This window comes from Periplaneta americana, chromosome 6 (assembly GCF_040183065.1).
Source record: "Periplaneta americana isolate PAMFEO1 chromosome 6, P.americana_PAMFEO1_priV1, whole genome shotgun sequence".
In the NCBI taxonomy this organism is placed as follows: Eukaryota; Metazoa; Arthropoda; class Insecta; order Blattodea; family Blattidae; genus Periplaneta; species Periplaneta americana.
In genome coordinates this window covers 17,489,774-17,504,203 of record NC_091122.1, presented here as the reverse complement: position 1 = coordinate 17,504,203, position 14,430 = coordinate 17,489,774, and the positions used below count along the sequence as shown (strand labels likewise).

The window sequence follows — 14,430 nt, the reverse complement described above, 5'->3', positions numbered from 1 at the left end:
AAATAATATGCTTAAAAATCATCATATAAGCATACAGGTATCATAGTGGTACAAAATGAGTTAATACTTAAAATTAATGTAAGACTATATAATGTTATTTACATATAAAATGACATCAAAAACTTTTCCCTTGCATTTTTAACTATGTCCTGATTGTACCTATGCAGTGTAAAATATTACTATGGCATCTAAAACTTACGATTAAGCAAACCCTGCATGGTATAATAAAAAAAGGTACAATAAAAATGTAAGGAAAAAGTTTTTGATGTCACTGTAGATATATCATTATACAGAAAGAATTACAGTTCATGTATGATGAAGAATTTGCCTACCCGAAATGTCTCGAATTTCCTTCTTTGTATCCATGATTCTTTTTAATGTGAAACGTTTATGCTCGAGTTTCAAATTATTAAAATGTTACGAAGATTTCAATGTCTGGCGTCAATGAGTTACGTCACACTCGTGGCTACCAGGAAAGACAGGCTATGGCGCGACATCACATTCTTAGTCATAACATGGCCAACATTGGACAAGTTTATATATATAAATACACGTTTAACATGAGTTTAATATTCCTTTGTTTTTTAGAACTTTGAACATGTATTTATATTTGGCGACAGTCAAGATGGCCATGACTAGACCAGATAATCACGTGAGTCCGATTTGTGCCAAAGCCTATCTTTCTTGTTAGCCACGTGACACACTATTCTGATATCAGTTGTGTAGCAATGGCAATGAGTACATCACACTATCCTGACGTCACTTGCTTAGCAACGAATCATTCAGATAAAATACTTACTTACAAATGGCTTTTAAGGAACCCAGAGGTTCATTGCCACCCTCACATAAGCCCGCCATCGGTCTCTATCCTGAGCAAGATTAATTCACTCTCTACAATCATATCCCCTCTCCCTCAAATCTATTTTAATATTATCCTCCCATCTATGTCTCGGCCTCGCCAAAGGTGTTTTTTTCCCTCCGCCTCCCAACTAACCTATATCCATTTCTGGATTCACCCATACGTGCTACATGCCCTGCCCATCTCAAACGTCTGGATTTAATGTTCCTAATTACGTCAGGTGAAGAATACAATATGTGCAGTTCTGCGCTGTGTAACTTTCTCCATTCTTCTGTAACTTCATCCCTCTTAGCCCCAAATATTTTCCTAAGCACCTTATTCTCAAACACCCTTAACCTATGTTCCTCTCTTAAAGAGAGTCCAAGTACAGAACAACCGGTAATATAACTGTTTTATAAATTTTAACTTTCAGTTTTTTTGAGAACAGACTGGATGACAAAAGCTTCTCAACAGAATAATAACAGGCATTTCCCATATTCTGAATTTTCCCACCTCTTCAAAGGATAAATTTCCAATTTTTATATTTCCATTTCACAATATATTTTGGTCACGACACATAAACATATACTTCGTCTTTTTGGGATTTACTTTCAAACCTATCTCTTTACTTGCTTCAAGTAAAATTCCCGTAATACAGTAATTATATTGTAAATACGTGTACAGATACATGATGCCAGCATCATATTCAATAAAGAAATAAAGGGGAAATAATCGTTAATAATTCAACACGTAAATTGCATTGAATTTTATTTCATTGTCAGTCATATTCACAATTCTTATAAATAAGAACGAATTCCTTAAAAACCTTAAATATCACATAACATCCAACTGAGAACCTAAACTTTTCACACAATTAAAGGGATCCTATTAATCCACTATAACTTTTTAAAAATCGTGTTCATTACGGTATTTTGGAAGACACTGACCAATAGTAGTTCAAGTGCATGTATATTTCAATTTGCTTTCCAGTAGAGGTTGCACAATGTTCTGGATTGCAATACCTATGTTAAGGCAGAGCATTTGGAAAGTTGATCTTTGTCCATTGTGAAGTTCTGTTCTTGGTACAAGACTCATTTGGGAGAGTTGAAAATTCTAACTTTGTACAGGTGCACGACGAAGTAATCATGACCTGTTATTATTCTGAACATTGCCACAGCCTCATGTCTGGAGTATTCTGGTGAAGAATGTTTATTTTGTGCTCGCTCACAGTGCTATTATAACAATACTTATTACTGAAACAAGTCCGGACATTAACCAATCTGCAAGTGGAAAAAAATGAACCCCTGACTGAACATTGAACGTGGTGTTTGGTGTTGGTTTCTTAATCAACACTGAGATTCACATACTCCGTCTCCTCTTCAACTTTCTCTCATGTTTGTGTCAACAAGAAGGATTAAGATCGATATTTTAAAATAAAAAAATCACTTCTTAATATTCCTTACAGATGTGAACATTTGACAATATGATGTATTTACAAGAAGTGGGAAAGTATACAGTTATTTGGTTAGTTTAAATGAAAATCGTTTGAGACTCACTATGTACCTGGTGCGAATTAATAGGGGGATGGGGGGATTTCCCCTCCTGTTGGAAAGTTATCCCCCTCTCATAAATTCATAATAACATTCTTTGCAGGGATAACTTCTATCTCCGTCACAAAATATAATTGTTTTAATTCGAGTATACTTTATAAAATACAGTATAAAGTAAGTACAGAAAATAATATTGATGTATTATCATCACCGGGAAGCTGACAATCAGTAACTTAGGAATTACACATCTTATCTTAAGCCCGCTCATGGATATAATAATTATTATTATAATCAAGATGCAAAATAACTCAGTGCGACCAAGTGTTGAGCCATATAGAATGAGGATGATAATAATTTTATGTATGGTATTCTCTATCTAGGATTCTATTCCCACCTCATCAGAAATCTTAATTCGCACCCTGAGTCTATGTGCAACAGGAATATAGGCCGAAGTTCGCTTCAGTGATATTGACAACAATGGTTATAGATTTTCTATTGGTACCAGTAGATATAGTTGGCATACCTGTCATTGTTGCTCAGAATAAATGAAAAAATAAAAGTGAATGGTGCAAGATGGAAGTGTCCAAAAGTGAACAGCATGCTGTAATTCTTTTTTGAGTGCAGAAGGGTGTATACCTGCTGAAATCCATTGCAGTATATAGAGAGACATGGCTAGGGAAATCACCTGGAAAGGATTGGTGTGCGCTGTTTTGTTCTGGTCGGACATCTCTACAGGACAAACACTGAATATTATCACGCCAAATTCAATTCAGTATTGATGTTCTTGTCTGAGAGAATAGAATAAGTCAACTCAGTTTATTATGAATATCAGCCACGAAAGAATCCATAACCACATGATAATGATTAATGGAGCAATGGTGGAATGCCAGGATAGGGGAAAAAGGAATACCCTAAATTCCACTTGGACTCACCAGGATTCGAACCTAGGTTACCACCATGGTTAACACTGCGCCTATTTATCTACCATGAATGTGAGTTTCATAAATGACAATCTCAATTTTCCACACTCTAATAATAAAGAAAAGGAAAATATATGCGGTGAGAGATTAATGGTGTTAATCCTAAATACTGGTACTGAATTTCTTTAAATTTTAATGACTTACAGCAAGGTAAGTTGGAAAGGGATACCGGTACCATTATGATAGAAGATGGTTTGGCAGGTAGTTAAAACTGCTTGATTCTGATTATACAATTTAGTATATTAGGTATTACTATTAAAATTACAGTACTGGTATCCTAAGGTTTACATATAACATCGAATTGATGAATACTATGAACAGCAATAAAATACACAGACATTTTAGTTTAATTATTTTATTTTATTCATGTTTCTATTCATGCATTTAGCTTAAGTGGCTGGCCAGATGTGAAGCCGATACTATGTTGTAAAAGTAAATGTATTTCAAAAAGGCACTTGAGGGGGCATGGAGGTAGAGCACCATGCTTTCTTGTTCTCGGTACTAGAATGAGGTGGGTGGTAGGCCTCATTCTCTGACTTCCTTTTACCTCTGGTGAAGACCTGGTACCGGTACTCAATTTAATGGAAGGCTTAGTGAACCTGGAGGCAGTTTTGGTAGTTTGGTAATGAGACAATCCCATTAGCACTTGGGATTGAACCCCGGATCTTCCAGTTCATAGCCAGTTGCCATACCAACTGATCTACCTGGGTGCCTGGTACTTGTGGAGAATATTTTTATGGATGCCAAAGCCAGTCTCTTATTCTGGGGAAATATGAAGTGATAACGAAAAATTCAGTAGTAAACAATTGTTCAGTCTGTCCTATATGCTCGCAAACTTTGTTTTCATACCCAATAAGAGGTGAAAAGACAATGCAAAATAAAGTGATCTGAATGTGTAGATCATAGTTAAGTAGACCTAACTTTATAGGACTGTATTAGAGGTAAAGAAACTTACTTTTGGATAGGCTAGTGCTAATTTTGAAAGTTGAACTCTGCAAGTGAAACATACTAATTCTATAAAATGCATGAAATGTGTTCGCACTCCTGCGTTGTATGGATACCACATTTTTCTGTAAGCAGGGTTGGGAATGACTACGCTGTATTTTAATAACAATGAAAAACTATTATGGTACATTGACATTGAGTTGGTACTGGTAAGAGTACAGTGACATAACCTCTAAACCTGTTAAATTTAAGTTTGTATTTATGAAGTATTTTTAATAAATTAACATAGAAATGTTTTACTAAAATCAACAAATTGCACTGTCATTACAATTATGTATGATCAAAAGCCATACAAAGTTTTGAGAATAGATAGAAACACGAAATTAGACAGTTTGCCTTTTATAATTGTTATTTACATCTTTCATGTTTTTAATTGTGATTTGCATACTGTGGTCATACGGTCATCTGTAAATTTGTCATATTTCCTAGAAGTGTAATTTATGATTTTAAATTATTTTTAGGTTTTTTGTTTTCATATGTTGCCTCTCCACTGTTGGCAAATCTTCTAAAAAAAAATAAAAGAAATGCCAAACAAAAACAAATGTATGCGTCGTCTGCGTAATTTGTCAAGTGTTTGGCGGCAAAGCGTCAAGATTACGAAAAAGTGGACTAGTTTGGTTATGTTATTTGTTGATGTTTGTGGCGCATTAACATTTAAAATAAATAAACCACTAGTGTTCAATCTCACACCTGAATATGCCTCCTAAATCTAAAATAAATAAGAAACGGACCCGGAAAAGTTCTAAACGTGGAGAAACTAGTAGTACAGAGTTATGTAAAACAGAGTATATTATTTCCACGATCAAATGTGGTGACAATGATTCAGGTCCATCCAAAACTGAAGAAGACAGCAAACCCCAACGTAATATTGTCAATCATTTAGATTTTATCCAAAGGGGTGGGAAAAGTACCTGCAAGTTGCATAAGGTTTGTTTATACCCTCTTCACAACCTACACTGGAGTTCAGGGAGAGTTGTATATTTAGTGATTTTTTAAAAATACATTGAAGGAAATAAAATCAAATGAACTATTTTATACTATGGCACGTGACGGCAATGTTTTATTTCATTTTGAACGAGTTGAGTATTGTGAGACGTCTATAAAGTTGCAACCACTTTGCCACGTTTTGTACCGGTACCGATGTGAAGTAATAAACAAATATTCGTTATGTGAAAAGCAACACATATAGTTATTAAATCATTCAGTTCAATTCTATAGTTTTTTTTTGCGCTTAGAACTAGATTTTATGTTTCCTGGCAGTGAACGACGACCCTAGCCTAAATAAAGTAGACTATAATGTATTCTGGAAATGGAGGCCTTTCTACAACATAAGAGGAGGCGTCTTTGGACATAAACTGTATTCTTTTAATATGATAGAACTGTATCTTGATACAGAAATATAAATATTGTAGGCCTGTTATGAAAATATTTAAGAGAGTTCAATGACATGAACACTTTGGTGTTGTTCGTAATTATTCAAACAGTTGAAAGGAAACTTACCGTAATTTATAATTCTTAAGACTATTAACCTTGCCTTTCTTGTTGATTACAGAATGATTTCGTATTTATTTTTAGTATACAATCAGAGGTAATAAATATAAATTTTCTGTGGTACCTCCTGGTAACAATGAAATTATTTTTCTAGTCGCCAGTTGCTATTTGCAAGGTGCAATAGCAAGTAGAATTATTTAGATGTCTTCTTGCACTTCGACCAATTATGAACCTGAAAATTGGCTCTAAATGCTTATCTTCTTTAGTTCAAAATATGTCATTAGCTCATTACACTATTACCAGGAAAACCATTTTTTTTTTTTCAGATTCATAATTTAAAAGCACTGTTTTTTAGACTTGATTTTCATCACCTTACTAAATATAGTTTTAGACTTTCATTAAAGGCCTACAGGGCGAATCAAATCTAAGGGACTGGTATTCCTACTCTCTCTTGGCACTGTAGCAAGCAGTGTCCTTTGCTTGACTTAAAACAAACCTAAATTACTGGCATTCTAACCGAGCTGCGAAATTGCTGTGTGACAAGTAGTGCGTTGAGTTTTCCAGACCTCGTGTATAGAAATTCATGAAATACAATTTAGCAATTGCTCTAAACTTTAGGTAAGATTCTCTCCATTTCCTTAAGTAAATAATTCACTCGTCAAGCGAAACTGTAGTGCCGTGAAAAGGCAATGTTGTTATCTGCGAAAGCTGGCAATCTGCTTGCCAGTCTGTATTGTAAAGAGACTGCAGGAGTGCTGGTCCTTAGTTTGACTCATTCTATATAATAACAATTTCATTACTTTAATGGATATTTTTTCTTTAAATATATTTTCACGTTTGTAAAATACATTTTCAGAACTTCAGCATTTTAATAACTAATGGTATAGGTGTTTATAATTTTATGTATTATCTAAAGATATTCATTGATTGTATTGTATTGTATTGTATTTATTAACATTCCATGGTATTCATACATGCTTACAGCTAGAATATGGAACAAATAAAAAAACTTAATACTATTATAAAATCTTAATTTATAGTCACAGTCTAGATGAAATATATACAGACGAGATTTACAATGTAGTCTACTAGTACAACACAAAGTTTTAGTTTCAATTTCATGAAGTGTTATTGAATGTCATGAATTCACCTACAGAATAGAAGGCGTGAGAAATTAGGTACTTCTTTAATTTGGCCCTAAATAATTTTATGTTTTGAGTTTCATTTTTTATATCGATAGGGAGGCTATTAAAAATTTTTACTGCCATATAACGCACTCCTTTTTGATAGCACGATAGACTTGCCGATGGAGTATGAAAGTCATTTTTTGACGTGTATTTATGCTATGAACTGTTGAATTAGTTACAAAGTTTTCACGATTACATACGAGGAAGATTATTAATGAAAAGATATACTGACAAGCCATGGGCATTATTTGTAGTTTTTTTAAATAGCCCTACATGATTCCCTAGATTTGGCACCTACTATTATTCTAATTACTTTTTTTTGTAATAGAAATATATTGTTACTATCTGTGGAATTTCCCCAGAATATTATTCCAAAACTCATTACCGAGTGGAAATATGCAAAGTATATTGTTTTTAAGGTATTGATATTTACTATCTTTTGCATAGATCTAATAGCAAAACAAGCTGAAGTTAGTTTGGGGGTAATTTCTTTAATATGATTTTTCCAATGTAACACATTATCGATTTTTAAGCCAAGAAATTTGGTTGTTGTTGTTTCTAATAGGGATCTATTGTTAATTATTGCGCTAGAAATTTGCGACGTTGAATTTGGACATGATTTAAATTGAATTATGTTAGTTTTGTTACAATTTAATACTAATTTATTGACTGAGAACCAGTCACATATTTTGAAGAGAATTTCCTCTGTTGAAGATTGGAATGTGTTGGGGTTATTGGCTGTAATTACTATACTTGTGTCATCTGCAAATAATATAGGATGACCTACATCTTTTATTAGGGGGACAAGATCATTTATAAACACTAGAAAAAGTAGGGGACCTAATATTGATCCTTGAGGAATTCCAGTATTAATAATTCCCCATGTCGATGCAGATTTCATAGTTGTATTGATTTCAACTTTCTGTTTCTTATCTATGAGATATGAGTGAAACCATTGGTGTGCAACACCTTTAATTCCATAATAATCTAATTTATCTAGCAGCATTTTATTATTTATACAGTCAAATGCTTTGGATAAATCACAGAAAATCCCTCCAACTTGTAATTTTTTATTACGTGCCTCCAGAATTTTGTCAGTTAAACTAAATGTTGCAATTTCTGTGCCTTTATTTTTCCTAAATCCAAATTGTTCTGGGACTAAAATGTTGTATCTTTCTAGATGATGATATAATCTTTTATACATTACTTTTTCAAAGATTTTGGAGAAGACTGGTAGAAGTGATATGGGTCTTTGTACATATATATTATTTTAGAATTTCTTTATGTCATTGTATAATTTTAAAATTTGCATTATCTTAATGCACAGTTTACATTTTTTTTTTTATCTTTATGCATACTGTACTGTTTGTCATTTTCAAAATTGCAAAGCTTCAACCTTCCTTCTAATAGCATTGGACTTGTCTTGAAGTTCAGGAAAGTCAAATTAAGCCCCCTGCAGCTCTACTCCAAGGGTGATGACACTGAACAAGAGACTGAAGTGGTTAAGAAGGAAGGGCTTATGATTCGCCCAAAATAATAGTGACCACTCCCTTTCCACTGGCTAGCAGGGGAAGGAGTATTTACTGTTTCTTAATATCTCGGCTTTTGTGAAGGATTATTTTATATTAAATAAAGACCACAAACCACAGAGCTTAGCCTAGTATCTCCTCACATGCTAGCAGATTTGTTTGTTGGTTATTTAACAATGTTATATACTACTAAGTTATTTAGCGTCGATGGAATTGGTGATAGCGAGATGAGGCCAAGAATTCTTTCACAGATTATCTGGCATTCGTCTTACAGTTGGGGAAATCCTTGGAAAAACGCACTCAGCCCAAGCGTGAATCAAACCCATGTTCGAAGACAGCTCCGGCTAGTAGTTTGAAAGGAGTAAAACCTCAAGGCAGAGCTAAAAAACCATATCTCACAAGATTTTTGTGCACATTCCTGCTGAGAAAGGAATATATTTTTCTTTTACTATTTTGTGGTGACTATTTTCCAGGCATCTGACCTTTGTTTATTAAATTACTAGCCGTACCCGTGCGCTCCGCTGCACCCGTTAGAAATAAATATAATGTAATTACATAATTAAAATAGGACATTTGATCCAGGGAACATTAGAAGGATAAATCGTTTAATATGTTACTTAATTTAAATTGTATTTAAAAATTTAAATGCGATCATTTTGATCCAGAGACCACTTATTTGGTGCAATGACAATTCCTTTAACATGTTTCTTAATTGTTATTATATGCAACCATAATTTATTGAAGATTGACATATCTTTTAGTTTTAATGTGTATGCTTTATAATATTTGCTATAGGGGAGAGTCGGGTAGTATTGGACAGTGCGTTTCTTTCATGTACCACCATATGGTAGTATCTGAATGACATGGTTACGTTTCTCTATGCGACATCACAGAAATGTAACCATGTCAATCAGGTACTATCATCGTGTGGTAGATGAAAGAAACTCACTGTCCGATATTACCCGACGTCCGATACTACCCGACTCTCCCCTATGTTTCCGCTAAATTATGGTAATAACTTAATTTTAATCCTTGTTTTCTACGTCTTCAGTAAATGGCGCTTGGCCCGCAGCATATATAGTGATATGTAATTATATTTCTTTCTTTCGAAAATGTAAGAATTTACTATCTCCTATGTACCATTGACATGGAATGAATAAATGTGTTTTTTCTTCCTACTCAAAAATTTTATATTTTGCATATATACAACGCTATAATCTGAGGCGGCGGTGAAAATGTATTGTATTGTTATTTTAAAAGTCTTGTATATCCTTAAATATCAGTCCTATCAAAATTTTGCATAGAATAAAACTTATCGGAAATTATTTTAAAGAAACTTTTGTTATGTATCATTTTTCACAAATAGCAATAATAAGCGAGATATTTCGATTTATTTAATTCGAGCCCCCTTATAACCCCCCTTTTAAATAACGTATTTTGAATGCCATATAGCCTAAAATCTAAGTTACAACGAACTTAATTTATATTCCAATTTTCATCGAAATCCGTTCAGCCATTATCGCGTGAAAAGGTAACAGACATCCAGACAGACAGACAGACAGACAGACAGACAGACATACAAACAAAAATTTCAAAAAAGCGATTTTCGGTTTCAGGATGGTTAATTATACATGCTAACACCAATTATTTTTGGAAAATCGAAAATTACCAGAAAAATTTTGGCTACAGATTTATTACTAGTATAGATTTGTCTTGTAACTTGTATTTTTCTTTCTGCATGGATAAAACCAAACGTATGGCATGATCTGGCCCCTGATGGAGTTCTCTAAATTAAATTTGGCCTCCGAGAGGTATTAAGTTGGCCAACCCTTATCTAAATTGTATGAAATTAGCTGCCATGGTAGTCGAGTGGCTAGAGCGCTGGATGTATAATTCTGTAGATCTGAGTTCGATCCCCAGTGTACCCCCGATTTATAACTTGTGTCGAGCAAGCCCGTAGTCCAAATAACACAAGAGTTTTCTCTGGGAGCTCCGGTTCTCTTGTGGCATCCCAACATATTTCCATCATCATTCCATCTCATCGCGAGTGTAGCATAGACAACAACCTATGACACACCCTGGGCAACAACTTTGTAAGTAAATTGGTCTGCACAACTCGGTTCAAATGGGTGAATGATGAAAAGTGAAGTACCGCCTTTAATTAAAAAAAAAGGAAAAGAAAAATTACATGGATTTGTTTAATAATACATGATGAATAGTTAAATTCTTCTTTTTTTTCTTTGCTTGTAGTTAAAGGGGTGCGAAGATCTCAGATTTAATCTGTAAATATGTCGACCATATTGAGCTACGTAATGTAGATTGTAGATAACTACATTTTTAAAGATATCCATAATTCTGTTTCCTAGTTAAATGATATTTTCGTCGTGTTTTTAAGCAGGAATTTCATACTTCTTTATTTGATAAGTTCCTGTTCTATAATTATCATATTGATTTTGTATGTATGTATTTATTCACACTGCAATGGGTATATACCCGGTGGCAGTGGTAACTAATTACACTCAATAATGACAATAATAAATTTATTAATTAAGTAAATGATATCATTAAAAGATCTCTGACTTCTTGTGGCATCCCGTCTCTTTTGGAACCACCAGGTATTAGTCGCGCAGATGGTAAACGACCCGATGGTCTTACCTTAATTCCATGGTCTAGAGGAAAATCTTTAATTTGGGACTCCACTTGCGTTGACACTCTAGCTCCATCTCACTTGCCGAATACCTCCAGACACGCAGCATCTGCTGCTGAATTAGCCGTGAAAAAGAAAGTCAGTAAATATGCTCATCTTTTAGACAATTATATCTTTGTCCCCTTTGCTGTGGAGACCTTCGGTTCTTGGAGTCATGACGCTAAAGTTTTGGTATCTCAAATCGGCCAAATTTTGATCTCCATTACTGGTGATCGCCGTTGCACTACTTATTTGCGTCAACACTTAAGTATTGCTATTCAACGCGGAAATGCAATGAGCGTTTTGGGTACTCTTCCAGAGTCCAGCCCTTTGGACGAACTTTTTCTCCTGTAAAATTTTTTTATCTCTATGTAAATGTTTATATTTAGTGTAATTGTAACAGTGAAAATATTGTTAATCCAATAATTTTTTATTTATTTATTTTTTCATAAGTGTATATTATTTTTGGGAGTGTTTTTGTAAGTAATTTTATGAGGTTGTTATTGATATGCTGATTAAAAATACAATTAATAATAATACTAATAATTAATACTAACAATAATAATAATAATAATAATAATAACAGAGAATATCCTAAATTAAATGAAGCACGATCACTTAAAATAACATTTAAAATACATCTATTTTGTATCTTAAACCTAAGTTCGAATTAAAAACCACGAGTATGATATATTCATATCTGCACAAGTACCTTTCAAATTACACTCATTTCACTGTCAACTCACTCACTGCACTGGAACTACGACACATTTCACTGATTCTATCCTGATTTCACTAACACTTCAAAAACATTTCACTGTTCAAATACTTTGCACTGCCACTATAAACTATAAAGCTTCACTGATAGGAACACATTTCACTTACACAACACACTTCACTGACACAACACACTTCACTGACATAACATAATTCTTCACTGATACAACACTTCAATAACAAAATATCATTTACACCCTTTAAATACTGTGTATAATTACCGTCTATTAGTAAAGTTCTTAAGCCTATTTTTAAATACAGTTTTGGTTGTTGGTAAAGCCTTTAGTAAGTCTGCAGGTAAAACATTCCAGTCCCTGATAGATTTCCTTAGGCCTATATAAACATCTTTCTATATCTTTTCATACAGGCATGTCGTGACGTTTTAATCAAGAATATAGCATCTTTATCTCTGTACAAGAGTGAATCGCCATTTGATCGTCGCATCACGTTTATTGAATGGCACCCAAAGCATCCAGAAACGTTGGCTGTAGCATCGAAAGGAGGGGATATTTTGTTGTGGAACTATGGAACAACTATATATCAACAGCTGATGATAAGAGGAGTAAGTTGATTGGAGTATCATGTTGATTGACTGCACAATTCTATTGTTGATTTTCATGCATGGTGTGATGACAATGACATTGTCGAAACATTTTACATGCCTTTTCCAGCTGTATTTCAGAACAAAATATAATTAATATCAGTAATCATCGCATATATTGAAAATCAGCAACTTTTATTTTAGAAAATATCAATTGAATTTTAGATTAATAACTTGTATTTCATAAAATACCAATTGTATTTCAGATTAACATGTGTTATTTCAGAAAATATCATTTGTATTTCAGTTAGTAATTTAATTTGAGAAAACATCGAATAATTTCGAGGGAAAAATTGTTCCGGGGCCGGGCATGAAACCTGGGACCTTTGGTTTAACGTACCAATGCTCTACCAACTGAGCTACCCGGGAACTCTACCGATCGGTGTCGGGTAGAGTTCCTGGGTAGCTCAGTTAGTAGAGCATAGGTACGTTAAACCAAAGGTCCCAGGTTCGATGCCCGGCCCCGGAACAATTTTTCCCTCAAAATTATTCAAATTAACTTTACAGGGAGTTATACCTGAAATCTTGATTTGGGAAAAAATCAATTGTATTTCAGAAAATATAGCAAATGTAAACTCAAAGGATGAAATATGTCGGCAAATTCTTGCTATGGTAACGGAATAAGTTATTGTTAAATTTTGTTCTCTGAAATAAAAAAAAAAATAAAATAAAATTGATAAATCTGAAATACGAATGACACATTCCCAAATAGAATTGACAAATCTGAAATACAAATTACACTTTCCCAAACAAAATTGATTACTGGTAATATGAAATAGAATTGAAAGGTGAAAAGGAGATAGTTCCAAACCACACTTTAACCATGGTCGTTAGCACTCACTGAAATGGGTAACGGGTAAGCAGTGCATCAAAATATGCACTCTCGTGCAGAAGGGAGAGGTAGAAAGCATGCATAAGAGATGCTAGACCGAGAGTGCACTGTGCTGATGATCGCTGTCTTACACATATGGGAAAGCCACCAGTAAAATATTTATACAATTTACTCAACATCTAATATAAGTATACGCTGAAGAAATGTTGATACCACACCTACTGTAGCAGCATTAGTCTAAACTTTTAATATGCTATTCTGTAAAAATTTAAGATTTTATAATTTTCAACCCTTCAATTTATACTTTCTGAAATACAACTGTAAAAGATGTAGGGTACAGTACCGTAGACATAGTTCGATATTGTAACTTCTGGAAATGCTTAGCCCAATCGTAGCAAAGTGACCAGGTGTCTGCTCATAAAAAGAAAGATTTTGATCTTGGATAGATAATGTAAGATTTGTGATGAGCAAAATTACTGTATAGAATGTTTTCTTTGAGTGCTTAAATTTCCTGTTTATGTGTAATCTTGAAAGCATGTACTAGCCAAAAGAAGGGAAGTCCAGTAATGGGGTTGCCACCTTATTACTCTCTGTTCAGACTAGTATGTTTAGCATTTCCTCTGTACTAGTAGAATAGCTAACAGAAACTTATGATTGAAAAGAACAGGGAGTTCAGTTTAGAGATATGTTTGGCTTTAATACACTATAAGAAAGGTTTTACTAGAGTGAACATAAGTAAATTAATGGAAATACTGGTACTGAAAGAGAATAACATACCTTACCAACTCATTTCAGCATTTACAGAAGTACAGTAAAACCCCGATAAGATGCACCCGCTTATTACGCTATCCCATGTAATATGTTTTTTTTTGTCCGGTCCCTGAACATTTCATATATAACGCCTTTATAAAATACCCCGTTTGTTGCGCTCAAGTCCCGCATAATATGCTGATT

The 14,430-nt window shown here is 33.8% G+C and overlaps 1 protein-coding gene across 1 annotated transcript in view; it reads left to right on the top strand.

Moving 5' to 3' along the window:
* Positions 1 to 4,890: 4,890 nt before the first annotated feature.
* Positions 4,891 to 14,430, top strand: part of LOC138701066 (DNA damage-binding protein 2-like) — a 55,727-nt gene continuing 46,187 nt past the window's right edge. The window contains exons 1-2 of the mRNA XM_069827617.1: positions 4,891 to 5,300; positions 12,411 to 12,605. Coding sequence (XP_069683718.1) covers positions 5,070 to 5,300; positions 12,411 to 12,605 — 426 coding nt within the window. The 5' untranslated portion in view covers positions 4,891 to 5,069. The remainder of the gene's footprint in view (positions 5,301 to 12,410; positions 12,606 to 14,430) is intronic.